Genomic DNA, 20,092 nt, shown 5'->3' on the forward strand with positions numbered 1-20,092 from the left:
TTTCACTTTTGCAAAATGGGAACTTGACGTTGAGGGGCTACGTGCCAATTCCATCTGGGTAGTTTGAGCATTCTCATTCAGCAGGTCATAATCTGCATGTTAATTTAATAGCCACCTATGGGCCCCCCAACACAGCAAGGATGTGGAAAAACTAGAAATTTTTGTGAATGTAAAATGGTATACCGACTATTAAAACAGTTCGGCAGTTCCTAAAAAAATTAAAAATTAAAATACAACGTGATCCAGTAATTCTCTTCTGGGTATATAACCAAAAGAACCAAAAGCAGGAATTCAAATAGATATTTGTATACCCATGTTCACAGCAGCATTATTTACAATACCAAAATGTAGAAGCAACCCAAATATCCACAGATGGGTGAATGAATAAACAAAATGTGGCATAAACACACATTGGAATATTATTCAGCCTTAAAAAGGAAGGAAATTCTGATACATGCTATGACATATATGAACCCTGAGGAGATTATCTTAAGCAAAACAAGCCAATCACAAAAGGACAAATACTGTTATGACTCTACTTATATGAAGTACTTAGGATAGTCAAACTCACAAAAACAGAAAGTAGAATGGTGGTTACTAGGGGCTGGAGGGAGGGAAGAACGGGAATTGTTTAACCCCCACTCATCCATGGTTTCACTTTCTGAGGTTCAAGTGTAGCCCAGAGGCAGATGATCTTGTTCCTGACATATTGTCAGAAGGTCAATCGTAGCCTAACGCTACATCACATTGCCTAGGTCATTCACCTTACTTCATCACATTACTTAGGCATTTTACCATCTCACATCATCACAAGAAGGGTAAGTACATTACAGTAAAATATTTCAAGAGAGATTTATATAACTTTTATTAAAGTACATTATCATGGGGATCCCTGAGTAGCGCAGCAGTTTGGCACCTGCCTTTGGCCCAGGGCGTGATCCTGGAGTCCTGGGATCAAGTCCCACATTGGGCTTCCTGCATGGAGCCTGTTTCTCCTTGTGTGTCTCTGCCTCTCTCTCTGTGTCTCTCATGAATAAATAAATATTTTTTTAAAAATGCATTATTATAATAGTACTATTTTATTGTTGTCAATCTCTCACTGTGCCTAATTTATAAATTAAACTTTATCATAGTTCTGTATGTATAGGAAAAAACAGAATACATATGGCTTGGTACTACTTACAGTTTCAGGCAACCACTGGGGGTCTTGAAATATGTCCTTTGTGGATAAGGGGGACTAGTGTATAAAGTTTCAGTTTTGCAACATGAAGAGAGTTCTGGAGATTGGCTCACAACAATGTAAATGTACTTAATATTACTGAAATATACGCTTAAAAATAGTTAAAATGTAAATCTTATGTTATCTGTATTCTACCATAATTAAAAAACTGATACATCTGGTAACAGTAATAAAAACTATTTAGGAAAACAAAATGAAATAAGTACTGATATATACTACAGGATGGATAAACCTTAGAAACATTCTGCTAAGAAGCCAGTTACAAAAGACCACATTAATTATATGATTCCATTCATAAGAACTGTCCAGAACTGGCAGAGACAGAAAGATGCTTAAGGCCTAGAAGGGGACGGAAGGAAGTAGGGAGTAGGAGGTTGATAGATAAAGGATTTAGGGTTTCTTCTTGAGATAAGGAAAATACTCTAAAATTGACGGCATATATGTGTGAATATATTAAGCACCACTGAAATGTACACTTTTTTTTAAAAGATTTTATTTATTTATTCATAGAGACACAGGCAGAGGGAGAAGCAGGCTCCATCCAGAGAGCCTGATGTGGGACTCGATCCAGGGTCTCCAGGATCACGCCCTGGGCTGCAGGTGGCGCTAAACTGCTGCGCCACCGGGGCTGCCCCTGAAATGTACACTTTAAAAATGGGTGAATTTTATGGTATGTGAATTATATCTCAATAGTTTTGTTTTGTTTTGTTTTGTTTTAATTTAAGACTGTTCTACCTTGAGGGAAAAACCATAGGCAGCCAAAAGTGAAGAATGCTGGATCACAAGTCCATGACACTTACACAGAACCCAAAATCAGTCCTCTCATTCCTACTGGAGAAAATAACCTGTACAAATGCAAAGGAAAATCAAACTAGCACCTATACTAAATCTGCATGTGTCCTTCATATATGAGAAAACAAACACAGATAAGCAGACATGTAAAGAAAATCTAATTAGAGAATTTTAAATGACCACTGTTCAGTATACTGAGACTTATCAGCATTAAAATCTAAGTTGCCCAAAAATTGGGGTTCCCAATCCTAGTTACATATCAGAGTCACTTGTGGAGTTTTGTTCTTTGAAATACAACGTCCTAGACTTCAAGCTGTATTACAAAGCTGTAATCATTCAAACAGTACATTCTTAGCACAGAAACAGACACAAAGAACAATGGAACAGAATACAGAACCCAGAAATGGACTCTCAACTCTAAGGTCAACTAATCATCAACAAAGCAAGAAAGAATATCCAATGGAAAAAAAGTCTCTTCAACAAATGGTGTTGGGAAAAAAAAAAAAAAAAAGACACAAATGGTGTTGGGAAAATTGGACAGCCACATGCAAAAGAATTAAACTGGACCACTTTCTTACACCATACACAAAAAGAAACTCAAAATGGATGAAAGACCTATATGTGAGACAGGAATCCATCAGAATCTTAGAGAACACAGGCAGCAACCTCTCTGATTTCAGCCACAGGAACTTCTTGCTAGACACGTCTCCAAAGGTGAGGGAAACATAGACAAAAATGAACTATTGGGACTTCAAGATAAAAAGCTTTTGCACAGCAAAGGAAACAGTCGACAAAACCCAAAGACAACCTACAGAATAGGAGAAGATATTTGCAAATGTCTGATCAGATAAAGGCCTAGTCTATAAAGAACTTATCAAACTCAACACCCCAAAACCAAATAATCCAGTCCAGAAACGGGCAGAAGACGTGAACAGATATTTCTCCAAAGAAAACATACAAATGGGATCCCTGGGTGGCGCAGCGGTTTGGCGCCTGCCTTTGGCCCAGGGTGCGATCCTGGAGACCCGGGATCGAATCCCACGTCGGGCTCCCGGTGCATGGAGCCTGCTTCTCCCTCTGCCTGTGTCTCTGCCTCTCTCTCTCTCTCTGTGTGACTATCATAAATAAATAAAAATTAAAAAAAAAAAAAAAAAAAACATACAAATGGCTAACAGACACATGAAAAAATGCTCAACATCATTCAGCATCAGGGAAATACAAATCAAAACCACAATGAGGGATGCGTGGGTGGATTAGCGGCTAAAGCATCTGCCTTGGCTCAGGGTGTGATCCTGGAGTCTTATCGAGTCCCACATCAGACTCCCTGCATGGATCCTGCTTCCCCCTCTGCCTTTGTCTGCCTCTCTGTGTGTCTCTCATGAATAAATAAATAAAATTTAAAAAAAAAAAAAAAACCCACAATGAGATACCACCTGACACCAATCAGAATGGCTAAAATTAACAAGTCAGGAAATGACAGATGTTGGTAAAGGGTGGAGAAAGGGGAACACTCATACTGCTGGTGGGAATGCAAGCTGGTACAGCCACTCTGAAAAACAGTCTGGAGGTTCCTCAAAAACTTAAAAATAGAGCTATCCTATGACCAGCAATTGCACTACTATGTATTTACCTAAAGAATATAAACACAGTGATTCTAAGGGGTACCTGCACTCCAATGTTTATTATAGCAGCAATGTTCACAATAGACAAACTATGGAAAGAATCCAGATATCCACCAACAGTTGAATAAAGGAGGTATGGTTGTGTATGTGTAATGGAATATCACTCAGCCATCAAAAAGAATGAAATCTTGCTGTTTACAACAACATGGATGGAACCAGAGGGTATTATACTAAGTGTAATTAAAGAAACAAAACAGGATGAACATAGGGGAAAGGAAGGAAAAATGAGATAAAAACAGAGAAGGAGGCAAACCAGAAGAAATTCTTAACTCTAGGAAACAAACTGAAGATTGCTGGAAGGGAGGTGGATTTGTGGGATGAGGTAATTGGGTGACAGGCATTAAGGAGGGTACTTGATGTAATGAGCACCAGGTAACATGAATCACTAAATTCTACCCCTGAAACTAATAATGTTAGTTATTAGTTAACTAATGTTAACACACAGGTCTTCGTTCATTAATGCTCAATACATTTATTTATTCATTTATTTTTAAATTTTTATTTATTCATGAGAGAGAGGCAGAGATACAGGCAGAGGGAGAAGCAGGCTCCATGCAGGAAGCCTGATGCAGGACTCAATCCTTGGTCTCCACAATCACGCCCTGGGCTGAAGGCAGGCGCTAAACCACTGAGCCACCCGGGGTACCCTAGACCAAGTACTTTTGGTTATCTTCTCTACCTACAATGCCTCCTCTTTCCCAACCACAAACTTCAATTTACATTTTGTAACATCTATTAATAAGACTTTGCATGACTGATATGTAGCATATCAAGTGATAAATTAAACACACACATTTCAGACTTTCTTCTACAGGACTACTACATACCTGATTTTTCATCTTGTACTTCAAATTCTGCACCAGCAGATCCCAAAAGTGATGCCCCATGTTGTAACAATCTACATATATCAAATCTGTCAAAATTCAATCGATCTGTAGAAGGTGAATCTTCCATAGCACTTTCTGAAGTAGATTCTAAATGAGGTTGAAAATATTTAATTTGATCACAAAAACAAAGGGTAGAATGAAAGAAAATAGCACCACTTGGGGTGGTTGTGTATGTAACATTTTAAGTAAAAGGCAGCAGAAATAGAAAAGCTATTGTGATTTATGATCAGCTCTTATTTATGAATAAACTATTTAGTTGGTTGGCTCCCCTTCTACAAACTATCAGAACATCAGTTGGTGTATGTATAGCTGTTTTTCACTACAAAAGCACATTATTATATAAAGAAATGCATCTCATATGGCAATATATATGTTAAATATCATATTGTCTCCATTAACTGTTTAAAAATACCAAAATAACAGCCTGAGTACACTACAGTGCTAACTTGGAAAACAAATATATTCACAGAACATATTCAAATATAAGCCAACAAGCATCATTTGTCCCTATACCTGAGGAATATCTATGACACAAAGCAATTATTCATTCAATAGGACTCCTCATAATATGAGCAAATTATAAACTGATAAACTGCTAAAATTACATATTTATCTAAGGCCTAAAATCCTCTGCAAAATGCTTTCTTTCCTCAAAAAAAAAAAAAAAAAAAAGGTTCTGCCATTAAAAATTTTTAAATATATTGTAACTGTTCACTGACTTAACAGTTTATTTAGCTGGCACTTGCATATAATTCATTTATTAAACTAAAGTATAATTGCTTTAATTTTCCAGTGATAACAAGCAACCTTACCATAAACCTTAATGCTGGTGTAACTAATATAGTGTTTTATAAAAAGAATATGAGTTCTAATATCACTATATACCAAAATAAGCAGGGAAAATAAGCTGAAAAAGAAAAAGCTCTTTACTAAAACAAGTTATAACTTTTTTCTGGTTATGTTTCATTTGATGAGAGAGGACAAATTAATACAGTCACTTAGCATAAAAGATGCCATATAATTAAAGCAAAATATTAGACAAGCTAAAATAAAATGCATAATAAAAGTGATGTCATCAAAGTGAGTTGAAAATGAAATCAAATTGCACCACCAAGTTAAATTTTCACTTAATTGAGATGTATACATTTATAAATTTTTAAAAGCATACAATCATTTTTAAATATTGTTGCAAGCAGTCAGAAAAATAATTTCCACTCAAAGACATCTAAAGGTCACATTAAAAACTAAAGGCTCCGCCAAATAGCTATACATAATTGTGCTTAAATCAGAAAATAATTACACTAATTCTCCCAGCAACAAGAAAAAAAGCACTGCTTCAAATATTTACATTGCACTGATTTAGTTTCTGTTTTTAGGACATAAATTCCTTGAGGGAAGCAATAATCTCTTTATATCAAGCATACTGTACAGTTAATAATTTAAAAAAAACATACACAAAAACATAGTTTAGTAGTCTTTTAAAAGCATGGTGAAAATCACCTTATTGTCATTTCCTGACAAAGCTACACCTGAAAATTAAGCCTTTAAATTGTATTATCTAATCATTAAAATTTAAAATACAATTTTTAGATTATAATTATCATTAAATTATTGAAATATAAAATGTGCAGTATAGTTAATTCTATAGGTAGATTTTACTGCAAACTACTTTTACCACTTAAAAGCACCTTGTTTGGTTCTTGGTACTGGATTCCACTCAGGTACATTTTTCACTATAGCTTCAACAGCTTGTCCTGCTGCAATTCGAGTATCCCAATTTGTACTCCTTAAATATATCAACACCTTAAAAAATCATAGGACAAAACAGTTATACCAAAAATATCATTTGTTCAAAGTAACCAGAACAGAGAAATACAAATTTACTTGTTCTTAATTTATCAGCCCTTGGGCTTCATATATAAATTTATATAAAAAATCTTGAAATTACATCATTTATAAGATTCTATCATTCACAGGAAATATCACATCTTAAAAAAAAAGGAAACAGAAAACTTTTAGTTAAAAAATAGTTAAATGCATTTAAAAAATAACCTACCTTTTAATATAGTAAAAAACAAAATGTGTATTTTCATTAAGTCCCATTACTTAATGCAAAGAGTTAAGTTGTAAAAACTAGCAGAAAAAAAAAATAAATGAGTTTAGCAGGATTGGAAGATATAAGATCAGGATACAAAAATCAACTGTTCTGCTACATACTTTCAATAAACAATTTGAAAATAAAATTTTTTAAATCGCATTTATAATAGAAAAGTTTAAAATACTTAAAAATAAACTTAAAGCATAAGACTCATACACTGAAAACTAGAAAAAATTCAAAATACCACTGAAAGAAATGAAATAAGATCTAAACAAACAGAAAGATACCTTGGAGCACCTTGGCGGCTCAATCAGTTAAATATATGCCTTCAGCTGAGGTCCTGATCCCAGGGTCCTGGGATCAAGCCCCACTCGGACTCCCTGCTAAGTGGGTAGCCTGCTTCTCCCTCTCCCTGTGCCCCAAATTCATGCTTGCTCTCTCTCTCTCTACTGCTAATAAAACAACAACGAAAAAAAAAAAAAAAAAAAAAAAAAACAGAAACAGAAAGATACCTCATGTTCTTGGATCTAAAGATTTAAAATTGTTAAGGCAGTAATACTCCCTAAATCGATCTACTGATTCAACAAAATTCCTATCAAAATCCCAGCTGACAGACAGCCCAGGGGGCTCAGCAGTTTAGTGCCTCCTTTGGCCCAGGGCCTGATCCTGGAGACCTGGGATCGAGTCCCATGTCAGGCTCCCTGAATGGAGCCTACTTCTCTCTCTGCCTGTGTCTCTGCCTCTCTCTCTCGGTGTCTCTCATGAATAAATAAATAAAATCTTTAAAAAAAAAAAAAAGATTCTCCCTTCCTCTCCCTTTGCCCCCTCCTCAAAAGAAGAAATGAGCAAAGGATCTAAAGAGACAGTTCTCAAAAAGATATACCAAAGGTCAATTCACACATGAAAAGATGTTCAACATCACTAATCACCAGGAAAATGCAAGTCAAAACTACAGTGACATATCACTTCACATTCACTAGTATGGAAATGATAAAAGTCAGTTAATAACAAGCATCAGCAAGGATGTAGAAAAATCAGCTCTCTCATACACCACTAACAGGAGTATAAAAAAACGGAGCCAGTTTGGAAAACAGTCTCCTAGCTCTTCATAAAATTAAACATAGTTATTATATGATCCAGCAATTCTATACACAGAATAGAAGAACATACACCCATACAAAAACTTGTACATGAATTTTAATAGCAGCATTATTCATCAAAGGCCAAAGAATGGAAACAACCCAAATGTGCATTAACTGAAGAACAGATAAATAAGATATGGTATATCCATATAATATATTCAATATCACATCCATACAATGGAATATTTGGCAATAAAAAAAGAAAGAAGTAATGAGATAAGCTTCAATATAAAAAAACCTTAAAAATATTATTTTAAATGTGAAGGAAACCAATCACATTTATATAAAACTTTCAGGATAGGCAAATCTATAGGCAGAAAGTAGATTAGGAGTTGCCTAAGACTAGGAATGGGAAGGAGAATGATTGCTAATGCACATGAAATTTCTTTTTGGAAATAAAAATGTTTTAAAATTAGACTGGTAATGATTGCACATATCTAAAATCATTGAGGGATGCCTGGCTGGCCCAGTGGGTGGAGCACGTAACTCTTAGTTTTGGAATAGTAAGACTGAGTGTAGAGATTTATTGAAAGTAAAACCTTTTTTAAAAAGTACAGTAGGGGGCAACCTGGGAGGCTCTGCGGTTTAGTGCCACCTTCAGCCCAGGGCGTGATCCTGGAGACCCAGGATCGAGTCCCATGTCAGGCTCCCTGCATGGAGTCTACTTCTCCCTCTGCCTGTGTCTCTGCCTCTCTCTCTCTGTGTCTCAAATAAATAAATAAATAAATAAATAAATAAATAAATAAATAAATAAATAAATAAATAAAGTCTTAAAAAAATACATAGGGCAGCCCCAGTGGTGCAGTGGTTTAGCGCCACCTGCAGCCCAGGGTGTGATCCTGGAGACCAGGGATCAAGTCCCACATAGGGCTCCCTGCATGGAGCCCGCTTCTCCCTCTGCCTGTGTCTCTGCCTCTCTCTCTCTCTCTATGAATAAATAAATAAAATCTTTAATAAATAAATAAATAAACAAATAAATAAATAGTACAATAAAGAAATTGAAGTATACAATAAGTAGTTTAAAAAAACAAAACCAAAAGGCAACAGGACAACACTGAGGGGAGAGAAATGAGGATAAGAGGTGAGAAGGTATAACAAACTATGCCTCTTTTGGAATTATTTCATGGCAGCCAATATGCCAGGACCTAAGAAGACCAGAATTCACTTGGAAAGCTGGAAACCTTTTCTCAGTTCAGCACAGATTAGTTTTGCTCACTGTTTTCAGTTTCAGCTCATTCAGTCTTTCATCTTTCCCCTGGGATAAGAAAGAAATGGGTATGCCTCTCTATCCTGCTACATGAATATAATATTTAATACTGTCTAATACGCATCCTTCTCCATTCTGAGAACATGGAGCTCATGGATGTCAAATCACTGTCTCTTCATCTACATATTGGTTAGAAAGTCCTAATAATATCTAAATGTGAAATATACTGGAAAAGACGGTCACTGTCAGCCCTCATAGTGGAAACCATAAAATACAGATTTGTCTATTCACAAGGGCTTATAACTCCTACTGATATGAATCAAGAAGGAACAAATGAGAATGAAAGGGAGGGGTAAGGGTCATTTGGTGGCTCAGTCAGTTAAGCATCTGGCTCAGGTCATGAGTTTGGGGTCCTGAGACTGAGCCCCATGTTGGGCTCCCTGCTCAGTGGGGAATCTGCTTCTTCCTATCCCTCTTACCCCCCCACCTCCTCTGCGCATATGCTCTCTCAAATAATAAAATGCTAAAAAATAAAAATAAAAATAAAAAGGAAGGGGTAAGACCAGCAGGAAGAGAGGTATCTTGGGATTTTCATATCGCTCCTCAACCCTATTTCCATCCTCCTTCCCATTCAAGGCCCCTGACACACAAAGCACTCCAGTTTTCACTTTGCATGACAGAAAAAAAAATTTATTTGAGATAGTGCACACATATGATGGGGGAAGACGTAGGGAGAGGGACAGAGGGGAAACAATCTTCAAGCAGACTCCCCACTGAGGGCAGAGCCCACGTGGGGCTTGATCCCACAACCCATGAGATCATGGACCTAAGCCAATAGCAAGAGTTGGAGGCTCAACCAAATGAGCCACCCAGGTACCCCTGCATGGCAGAGAATTATTAAACACATGGAATGTGTTGCTTATCATCATATAGGCACACTTCTTCAAGTCCAGAGTTCAGTAAAAATACAGCTATTGCTTAGGGAAAGAATATGGGCAAGTATTATGAAAATCTGATCCACCAAAGCAGAAAGCCTCCACTTTCAAATAGGTGATAAATAAAAATGTAATAACTAGTTTCTCATATATTTCAATCATTTCCCATGAGTACTCAATCCTTTTGAAGACTAGCAACTATGATATAATTACTAGCCATTAAGAACAAGTCAGACAACAACAAATTAGATTAACAACTTAGTTCATAAACAAATTGGGTCAGATTCAAATTTGTGCCACAGGCAAAAGGCTGTATGTTGTCAAATTGCTTAGACAATTAAACTTGATGCAAAAAAACCCAAAATATTTTAAATCTTGTGATGAAAAAGACCAAATTTAAATATATATATAAATAAAATTTAAATATATATAATATAAATATATAAATATATATGGAAATATGTATATATAAATAATATATATATGGAAATAGTAAGATATTTAATAGAATCTGAAGACCACAAATTGCCAACAAAATAAAATAAGACAATTCTACTGTTATATTTCTATCCACAGACAAATTTCTACAATTGCATTATGCTAAAAGAAAAAAAGAGTTCTTACTTTAGATAAAAGGTTATTTAGTTCATGGGGATGGAGCTTCACCACTTCTCCAAGTTGCTGTGCTGCAGCTTTTCTTGTAACTGGAGTAGTGCCAGTATCCAGTAAAATAAAAAGACGGTCAAGCCTAAAATAACAAAAATATAATGATTACTCTGAAATGTATTTCTTCATAGATGTAAGTTTAAGTCAATAAATGTATTGAGCAGGGCAGCCCAGGTGGCTCAGCAGTTTAGCACCTCCTTCAGCCCAGGGCATGATCCTGGAGACCCGGGATTGAGTCCCACATCGGGCTCCCTGCATGGAGCCTGCTTCTCCCTCTGCCTGTGTCTCTGCCTCTCTCTCATGAATAAATAAAAATTTAAAAATAAATGAATAAATAAATGTATTGAGCATTAATGAACGAAGACCTATCCTAGGGCTACAGGAGAATCTCTACTCCCAAGGAACTTGCAATTGAGGGTAGGGTGAGTAGGAAGGCAAGTACAAAAATGATTAGAATATAGGGTACAATAACGTGTCAGAAAAGAAAAGTGCTCTGAAGAGTGGGAACAGAGGAAGCAAATACTATATATCCCCAATTGTGTAATACTGAAAAGGCTTTATAAAATAAGTGGTATATGAGATGGACCTTAATAGGTCAATCACAAAGGTCCTGCCTGGTTCAAGAAAGCAATGGAACTGGAGCTCCATTTTAGGAAGATTAATCTGGCAGCAGTGTGAAGCATGAAGTATAATGGAAGAAAAGTTTTAAAGAATTTTAGGCTGAAAGTACAGACCTAAACTACAATCATGGCGAGAAGCCTAGAAAGAAGCTGGAAGAGATGCTGCAGGGGATAAACACACATGGTGTAATAATGAAATATCAAGGAAATGAAAGGACTCTCAGATTCTGAATCCTAGAAAATGAAGATGTCATTTTAAAAAGTGGGAAGAACTGGGCAGCCTGGGTGGCTCAGCAGTTTAGCACCACCTTCGGCTCAGGGCGTGATCCTGGAGACCTGGGATCGAGTCCCACATCGGGCTCCCTGCATGGAGCCTGCTTCTCCCTCTGCCTCTCTCTCTCTCTCTCTGATGAATAAATAAATAAAATCTTAAAAAAAAAAAAAAAAAAGGAAGAACTAGTGGAGGAAATATGGAATTAGATGACAAGTTTACTAGTGGCAGGGACAGGATAGTTAGGAGAGACCAAAAAGGATAGCTGGACTAGAGATCTGAAGTTCAACAAGAGTTGAGAATAAAGGCATATAGGTATATGGGATCATTTGTATACAAGTAACAAACAATGGCAATAAATAAGATCGCCAAGAAAAACATCTCCAAAAGCATATAGCATAACAGCACCAATTCTAGAGCCACAACAACACAGTTCAAATTCCAATTCTGCCATTTATCCAATGAATAAAGTTTGGAATAACACCACAGTGCCATATTACCTGGAATAGGTTAAAAAAAAAAAAAAAGGAACACTTACTATGACTTTAGTGTTACTGTGATACATGAAAATCCTAAGTATTAGAAAGGCAAAGTCACAAGTAACTACCACCAGCTATCCACATATCATAATATAGGTCTAGCTTTCCTATCACACTACTAATCAGGCTCAGTAAGGCAAAGTGAATGCCACAGGTAATGAAAAGAAGGCAGCTTCATACTTCATATAAAGAATAAATGGGTACTTCTAAAAAGATGGAGGATGGGGTACCTGGGTGGCTCAGTCAGTTGAGTATCCGGCTCTTGGTTTCAGCTCAAGTCATGATCTCAGGGTGGTGAGATCTAGCTCAAGTCAGGGTCTGCACTCAGCAAGGAGTCTCCTACTCTTCTCCTTCTCCCTCTGCCCCCTCCCCCACCTTGCATGTGCGTGTGCGTGGCGAGCACGTGTGTTAGCTTTCTCTAAAATAAATCTGCAAAAAAAATTTTTTTTTAATGGAGAATGACAAAGTTATACTGACTACCCAATCCTATACAAGAGAATAGGAATACATTTTCAAATTTTATCCAATGAGGAAGAGAAAGCAAGTAAGGTCCCAAAGCTAACCATGAGCATTAAGCATTAATAAACTGCAATGAAGCTCATATTTTACTTCTGGGATTATTTTTCACAAAGAGCTAAAAAATTACACAACAAAGCTCTGAAAACCTTTTATAAGAAAAACCTTTAAGAGACAAATGAAATGGGAAGGATTGTTTTTTTCTTTTTCTGGTAGTATTTATCAAACTAGTCAGTCACTAATCACAAAATCATTGTAAGTAGTAAGAAATAGAACTAAAATAGATCTTTTTCCATCAAGAATGGTAAGGGTACTAGGAAAAGTTTTCAAGTGCTTCAGAACACAACACTAAGAGGTAAGGTTCAGATTTATAGTTAAGGGTATGTAGGAAAGACAGATTTCAAGAAAAATATGTGAGGTAATAAAAAAGCCAGAGATATAAAGCAGAGTACTACAACACAGTTTCTGCTTCCAATATACGGAATGGCACACAGAGTGATTATAATGAAATTAATTTTTATAAGACATGCTAAAAATTTATTTATTTTATATATACACTACACACAGACACATCCCCCACCTGCTGACACAATATTTCTCCTTATTAATTCAAGGCTATCTAAATCCTTGCTTTACCCATTCATTAGGTTTTGCTACAGGATTTGGTGAACAGTGACTCAGAGATAGTGGAACAAAAGGGAGAAAAAAATTTTTTGACAGCTGCTGTTATTTAAAAGTTCTAAGACTAAGTCAGACCCAAATTCCTTTCCCATAAAATGATTTCCCTCACTCAACCCATATGTAACTCTCAGAATGCCCCTTGAGTTATTTTCATCTTTAAATTGAACTGTGATGTTAAAGTTCATGAAAATCATCTCTGAGCCTCCACAACAAATGTCTGCATATTGCCATGACCGTATGATTTTGTCAGTGAAAACAAATTCACAAAAAGAAATTTCAAACATCTATATATAAACAACTTTCTGTAATTATCAAGACAAAAATTCATTTTAATTATTCTGTATTAGGGGTATCTGACTGTTGGTAGTGTGGGGGACTCTTGATTTCAGGGTCATAAGTTCAAGCCCCAAGGTGGGCATGGAGCTTACTTTAAAAAAAAAAAAAAAAAAAAAAATCTTCTAGGGATTCTTGGGTGGCTCAATGGTTGAGCATCTGCCTTGGGCCCAGCACGTGATCCCAGGGTCCTGGGATCAAGTCCTGTGTTGGGCTCTGCACAGAGAGCCTACTTCTCCCTCTGCCTATGTCTCTGTCTCTCTCATGAATAAATAAAATCTTTAAAAAATAATCTTCTATATTATATGGCAGGAAATATTAGGAAAAATTGAATAAGTTTTATTATAAAGAACAGATTAGTTTTAGGTCAAATTTAAGCTACTATAAATGGACTTGCTACGTGTATTCTATATAGGCTCATGTATTCAATTATCAGGCTTTTGGGGTACCTAGGTGGCTCAGTAGGTTAAGCATCTTTGATTTCAGCATCTTTAATTTCAGCTCAGGTCATGATCTCAGGGATGTGAGATCCAGCTCTGCACTGGGTTCTGTGCTGGGTGTGGAGCCTGTTTGGAATTTTCTCTCTCCCTCTTCCTCTGCCCTGTCCTATCCGACCCAACCCCCACCCTGGCTCTTTCTTTTTTTTTTTTTTTTTATTCATTCATGAGAGACACAGAGAGACAAAAAGAGAGGGAGGGAGGGAAGGAGAGGCAGAGACACAGGCAGAGCTTTGCTGCAATGGGTATGCCGCCAGAACACAGGTGTCATGAAAACCACCGCTAAACCTAAACCAAAATGGGAAAGGAAAAGACTCACATCAACATCGTCGTCATTGGACACGTAGAATCAGGCAAGTCTACCACTACTGGCTATCTGATCTACAAATGTGGTGGGATCAACCAAAGAACTATTGAAAAATTTGAGGAGGAATCTGCTGAGACGGGAAAAGGCTCCTTCAGGTATGCCTGGGTCTTGGATAAATTGAAGGCTGAACGTGAACGTGGTATCACCACTGATATCTCCCTGTGGAAATTTGAGACCGGCAAGTATTATGTGACCATCATTGATGCCCCAGGACACAGAGACTTTATCAAAAACATGATTACAGGCACATCTCAGGCTGACTGTGCTGTCCTGATTGTTGCTGTTGGTGTTGGTGAATTTGAAGCAGCTATCTCCAAGAATGGGAGACCCATGAGCATGTCCTTCTGGCTTATACACTGGTGTAAAGCAACTAATTGTTAGTGTTAACAAGATGGATTCCACTGAACCACCCTACAGCCAGAAGAGAAACGAAGAAATTGTTAAGGAAGTCAGCACCTACATTAAGAAAATTGTCTACAACCCTGACACAGTAGCATTTGTGCCAATTTCTGGTTGGAATGGTGACAACATGCTGGAGCCAAGTGCTAACATGCCTTGGTTCAAGGGATGGAAAGTCACCCGTAAAGATGGGAATGCCAGTGGAACCACACTGCTTGAAGCTCTAGACTGTATTCTACCACCAACTTGTCCAACTGATAAGCCCTTGCGTTTGCCTCTCCAGGATGCCTACAAAATTGGTGGTATTGGTACTGTCCCAGTGGGCCGAGTGGAGACCTGGTGTTCTTCAGCCAAGCATGATGGTCACCTTGGCTCCGGTCAATGTTACAACTAAAGTCTGTTGAAATGCACCATGAGCTCTGAGTGAGGCTCTTCCTGGGGACAATGTGGGCTTCAATGTCGAGAACGTATCTGTCAAAGATGTTCGTCGTGGCAATGTGGCTGGTGACAGCAAAAATGACCCACCAATGGAAGCAGCTGGCTTCACGGCTCAAGTGATCATCCTGATCCATCCAGGCCAAATCAGTGCTGGGTATGCACCTGTGCCAGACTGTCACACAGCTCACATTGCTTGTAAGTTTGCTGAGCTGCAGGAGAAGATAGATCTTTGTTCTGGAAAAAAGCTGGAAGATGGTCTCAAGTTCTTGAAATCTGGGGATGCTGCCATTGTTGATATGGTTCCTGGCAAACCTATGTGTTGAGAGCTTCTCTGACTATCCTCCTCTGGGCCGTTTTGCTGTTCGTGACGTGAGACAGATGGTTGCTGTGGGTGTCATCAAAGCACTGGACAAGAAAGCAGCTGGAGTTGGCAAAGTCACCATGTCTGCCCAGAAGGCTAAATGAATACTATCCCCAATACCTGCCACCCCAGTCTTAATCAGTGGTGGAAGAATGGTCTCAGAACTGTTTGTGTCAATTGGCCATTTAAGTCTAATAGTAAAAGATTGATTAATGATAACAATGCATCGTAAAAACTTCAGAAGGAAAGGAGAATGTTTTGTGGACCATTTGGTGGTTTTTGTACGTGTGTGGCAGTTTTAAGTTATTAGTTTTTAAAATCAGTACTTTTTAATGGAAACAACTTGACCAAAAATCTGTCACAGAATTTTGAGACCCATTAAAGAGAAAAAAAGGCGGGGGGAGGAACAGGCAGAGGGAGGAGCAGGCCCCATGAAGGGAGCCCGGGACTCCAGGATCACGCCCTGGGCCAAAGGCAGGTGCTAAACCGCTGAGCCACCCAGGGATCCCCCTACCTTGGCTCTTAAAAACAAAACAAACAAAAATTCCATAATATTGGGCTCTCTTATATGTATCGCATAGATTTAGGACTTTCCTATAGAAAACTGTAGTGAAATAATAAACTAGACTGGAAGTAAGGAGACCTTTTAAAAGTCCTACTTCTGTCACATGTTGGAGGACTTAAGGAAGTCTACTTCACTTAACCTCTTATTTTGGAGGATAAAACAGACAATTTAGGCATATTTTACAGTTTCACATCATTGTGGATTTTTTCCTTTTTAATTTTTCTTATATAACATAATATTTGCCTTATCTTTGACTTATTTGATGGCAAGTTCCTTAGATTGCACTTCTGGAAAGATTTCAACAGCTTCTTAATTCTTTTTTCATAACAGAGATTCTGCTTTTTCTGATCAAAAGAAAAGCTGGCTGCAAAATGAACACTGTAAGAAAGTAACAATACGGGATCCCTGGGTGGCGCAGCGGTTTGGCGCCTGCCTTTGGCCCAGGGCGCGATCCTGGAGACCCGGGATCGAATCCCACATCGGGCTCCCAGTGCATGGAGCCTGCTTCTCCCTCTGCCTGTGTCTCTGTGCCTCTCTCTCTCTCTCTCTTTCTCTCTCTGTGCCTATCATAAATAAATAAAAATTAAAAAAAAGAAAGTAATAATACTGACCTGTTTATAAATCTGTGTGTAAAAAGTTAAAAGAAAATAGTTTCCAAAGTTTTCCCCAATCATTTCCAGTTTCCCTACTCCTTAAAAAGGAGTGGATTACTTTACTGAATAGATCTCTAGGCTTTGGAACCCAAATTATCTCAAGTTCTCTCTTCACTATCTCTAAAGATTGCTCTTTACACTCATCCTCTCTATTTCAAATGGAAAGACTGTCTTCACTCACCTTCAAGGCTTAGATATTGTCCCACTGTTTCCTTGATATATCATCCATCCCCTTTTATTTTCATTCAATTATCTTTTCTCTACTACCTTAAATCACTATCTTATTAACCCATGCCCTCCTACCTTCAAATATACAGAGGTCTGTCTCTACAGAGAAAAATAAACTGCTTGATTTTGTCATCTTGCATACTTTTTTTTTCCTGCCAAGCATCATGAACAAGTGTTTAAAATCATTCTTTTATTTCCTCACTATACACAATCTAATCCCTCTCAAATTTCTACTCTCCTTTTCTATTGAGTAGCACACCTGATGGTCACCAATGAACTTGTAAACTCCAAATCTGATTTTTTTTTTTTTTTTTTGCTTAAGTCTGACTTTTCTATAACATCTGGTATCAGCAAGTACCCATTTTTTTTTAATTTTTTTTTAATTTATTTATGATAGTCACACAGAGAGAGAGAGAGAGAGGGGCAGAGACACAGGCAGAGGGAGAAGCAGGCTCCATGCACCGGGAGCCCGATGTGGGATTCGATCCTGGGTCTCCAGGATCGTGCCCTGGGCCAAAGGCAGGCTCCAAACCGCTGCGCCACCCAGGGATCCCAGCAAGTACCCATTTTTAAGAGACTTTTCTTCTTAAATTTTCACATTATGTTACTCTGAATTCTCAATTCTTCCTCTGGTTTCCCTCTTCATATGAACATTCTCCCATATTCAATCCTTGGCTTCTCATCAGTTTCCTCCCTTAGGAAACTATATTGTTATTCGTTTAAACTGTAACACAGTACAAATCATCCCCAAATCTAGTCCATCTGGGAGCCACACTTTCAACTGTCTGGTGAGCATAACCCCAAGGTAACATTATCTTATTGCCAGATTTACTTCCTCAAGCATATTTTGGTCAAATTACTATCTTACTCTAAAACTGTGAATGGCTCATCCTTACCTATCAAAACAAAAATCAAAAAAGGGCCTCCCAAACATGAATCTTTTTGGTTTCCACAATTTCTTCTTTTTTTTTTTTTTTTAAGATTTTATTTATTCATGAGAGAGACACATAGAGAGGCAGAGACACAGGCAGAGGGAGAAGCCAGTTCCATGCAGGGAGCCTGACATGGGACTCGATCCCAGGACTCCAGAATTATGCCCTGGGCCGAAGGCAGGCACTAAACCGCTGAGCCACCCAGGGATCCCCTCTACAATTTCTTCTATACCATTTTCTCCACCTGGAATGTCTTTTCTTGGTTTAATTCTTCAGCTAGCTCCCATTCACTAAGATTTAAAGTCCCTTACGCTCTCGAAACCACCTTAGACTGCTGTATCATAGAGATGAATTCCACTTCTGAAATCTACATGAATTCTCATCTTGAATAACCTTCTTGGTATTTGTAATTCTGTTGTGGCATCTTACACTAATTTGTCACATGGTATCTTATACTCCTGAGGCTTCACCTCCTTCAGTGATTCTTTTTGTTCCCCACAATAGTCTGCATAGTGTCTCTACAGTGTCTTTGTTCAGTATTCAAATAATTGTTTAGTTGTATTTACTATAATTAAAATTATAAGGAAAAATGCCAGGACGCCTGGGTGGCTCAGTGGTTGAGCAGCTGCCTTCTACTCAGGGCGTGATCCCAGGATCCTGGATTGAGTCACACATTGGGTTTCCTGCGGGGAGCCTACTTCTCCCTCTGCCTAGGTCTCTGCCTTTTCTCTGTGTCTCTCATGAATAAATAAATAAGTTAAAAATAAAAAGTAGGGGCAGCCTGGGTGGCTCAGCGGTTTAGTGCCACCTTCAGCCCAGGACATGATCTGGAGACCTGGGATCCAGTCCCACATCAGGCTCCCTGCATGGAGCCTGCTTCTTGCTCTGCCTATGTCCCTGCCTCTCTCTCTCTGTCTCATGAATAAATAAATAAAATCTTAAAATAAAAAAAAAAAAAGTAGTTTCCTAAGGCCAAGTTTTTTTTTTTTTTTTTTAAAGATTTTATTTATTTATTCATGATAGTCACAGAGAGAGAGAGAGAGGCAGAGACACAGGCAGAGGGAGAAGCAGGCTCCATGCACCGGGAGCCCGATGTGGGATTCGATCCCAGGTCTCCAGGATCACACCCCAAGCCAAAGGCAGGTGCTCAATCGCTGAGCCACCCAGGCGTTCCTGATTCAGGTTTTGTGTATCAACTTGTGACTTCAGGACACTGCTCTAAAGACTGCCCAGAAAAAGGAAAGAGTACATGGAAGTTTGTAGAGGTTATGCAGGAAGCTTCTATCTAACCCTTCTTCCCTTCCAGGTGTTTGCGTTATGATAATTCATGAAGTAAAGATATAAAAAGGTACGGAGGGCAGCTCCGGTGGCGCAGCGGTTTAGCGCCACCTGCAGCCCGGGATGGGATCCTGGAAACCCAGGATCGAGTCCCACGTCGGGCTTCCTGCATGGAGCCTGCTTCTCCCTCTGCTTATGTCTCTGCCTCTCTCTCTCTCTCTCTGAATAAATAAATAAATCTTTTTTTTTAAAAGGTACAGAAAAAAATCATAGATATTTTGAACTATGTCCTAGGTTGCTACTTCACCATTAATAAACAAGTATATGTTACATTTCCACTAAATGTAAAAAAGCCCGTTGAGGATAAAAGAAAAAAAATATATAGGGGTGCCTGGCTGGCTCAGTCAGTAGAGTATGCAACTCTTGATTTTGGCATCATGAGTTCAAACCCCACGTTGGGGATAGAGATTACTTTAAAAAAGAAAAAAAAAAGGATATAAATATAACTTCTTCAAATCTACTTCCAAACTCAATAACCTCCGAATAAATTTAAATTTAATCTCTTTGAAAAATACTATATGGTCAACTAGCAGAACACTTCGCAAGGAAAGTTTTATAAACTTAACTAAGACAATGATCAGTTAAGTTTGTCTATTTTGTTATGCATTTTTTTTACATTTAACAAAAGTGCAGTAAATAAACTATTTGAATCTTTTACTTTTCTGTGACTTAGGGAGTAAGAAAGTAAATATCTGATATAAACAC

General features: G+C 37.9%; 1 protein-coding gene across 1 annotated transcript in view; it reads right to left on the reverse strand.

Moving 5' to 3' along the window:
* The window catches only part of BTAF1 (B-TFIID TATA-box binding protein associated factor 1), a 95,894-nt gene that overhangs the window by 68,699 nt on the left and 7,103 nt on the right, over nucleotides 1-20,092 (reverse strand). Inside the window, exons 2-4 of the mRNA XM_077878414.1 lie at nucleotides 10,608-10,731; nucleotides 6,290-6,404; nucleotides 4,542-4,688 (exon numbers count right to left, since the gene is read on the reverse strand). Of these exons, the coding sequence (XP_077734540.1) occupies nucleotides 4,542-4,688; nucleotides 6,290-6,404; nucleotides 10,608-10,731 (386 nt within the window). The remainder of the gene's footprint in view (nucleotides 1-4,541; nucleotides 4,689-6,289; nucleotides 6,405-10,607; nucleotides 10,732-20,092) is intronic.

This window comes from Canis aureus, chromosome 29, assembly GCF_053574225.1.
Source record: "Canis aureus isolate CA01 chromosome 29, VMU_Caureus_v.1.0, whole genome shotgun sequence".
Taxonomy (NCBI): Eukaryota; Metazoa; Chordata; class Mammalia; order Carnivora; family Canidae; genus Canis; species Canis aureus.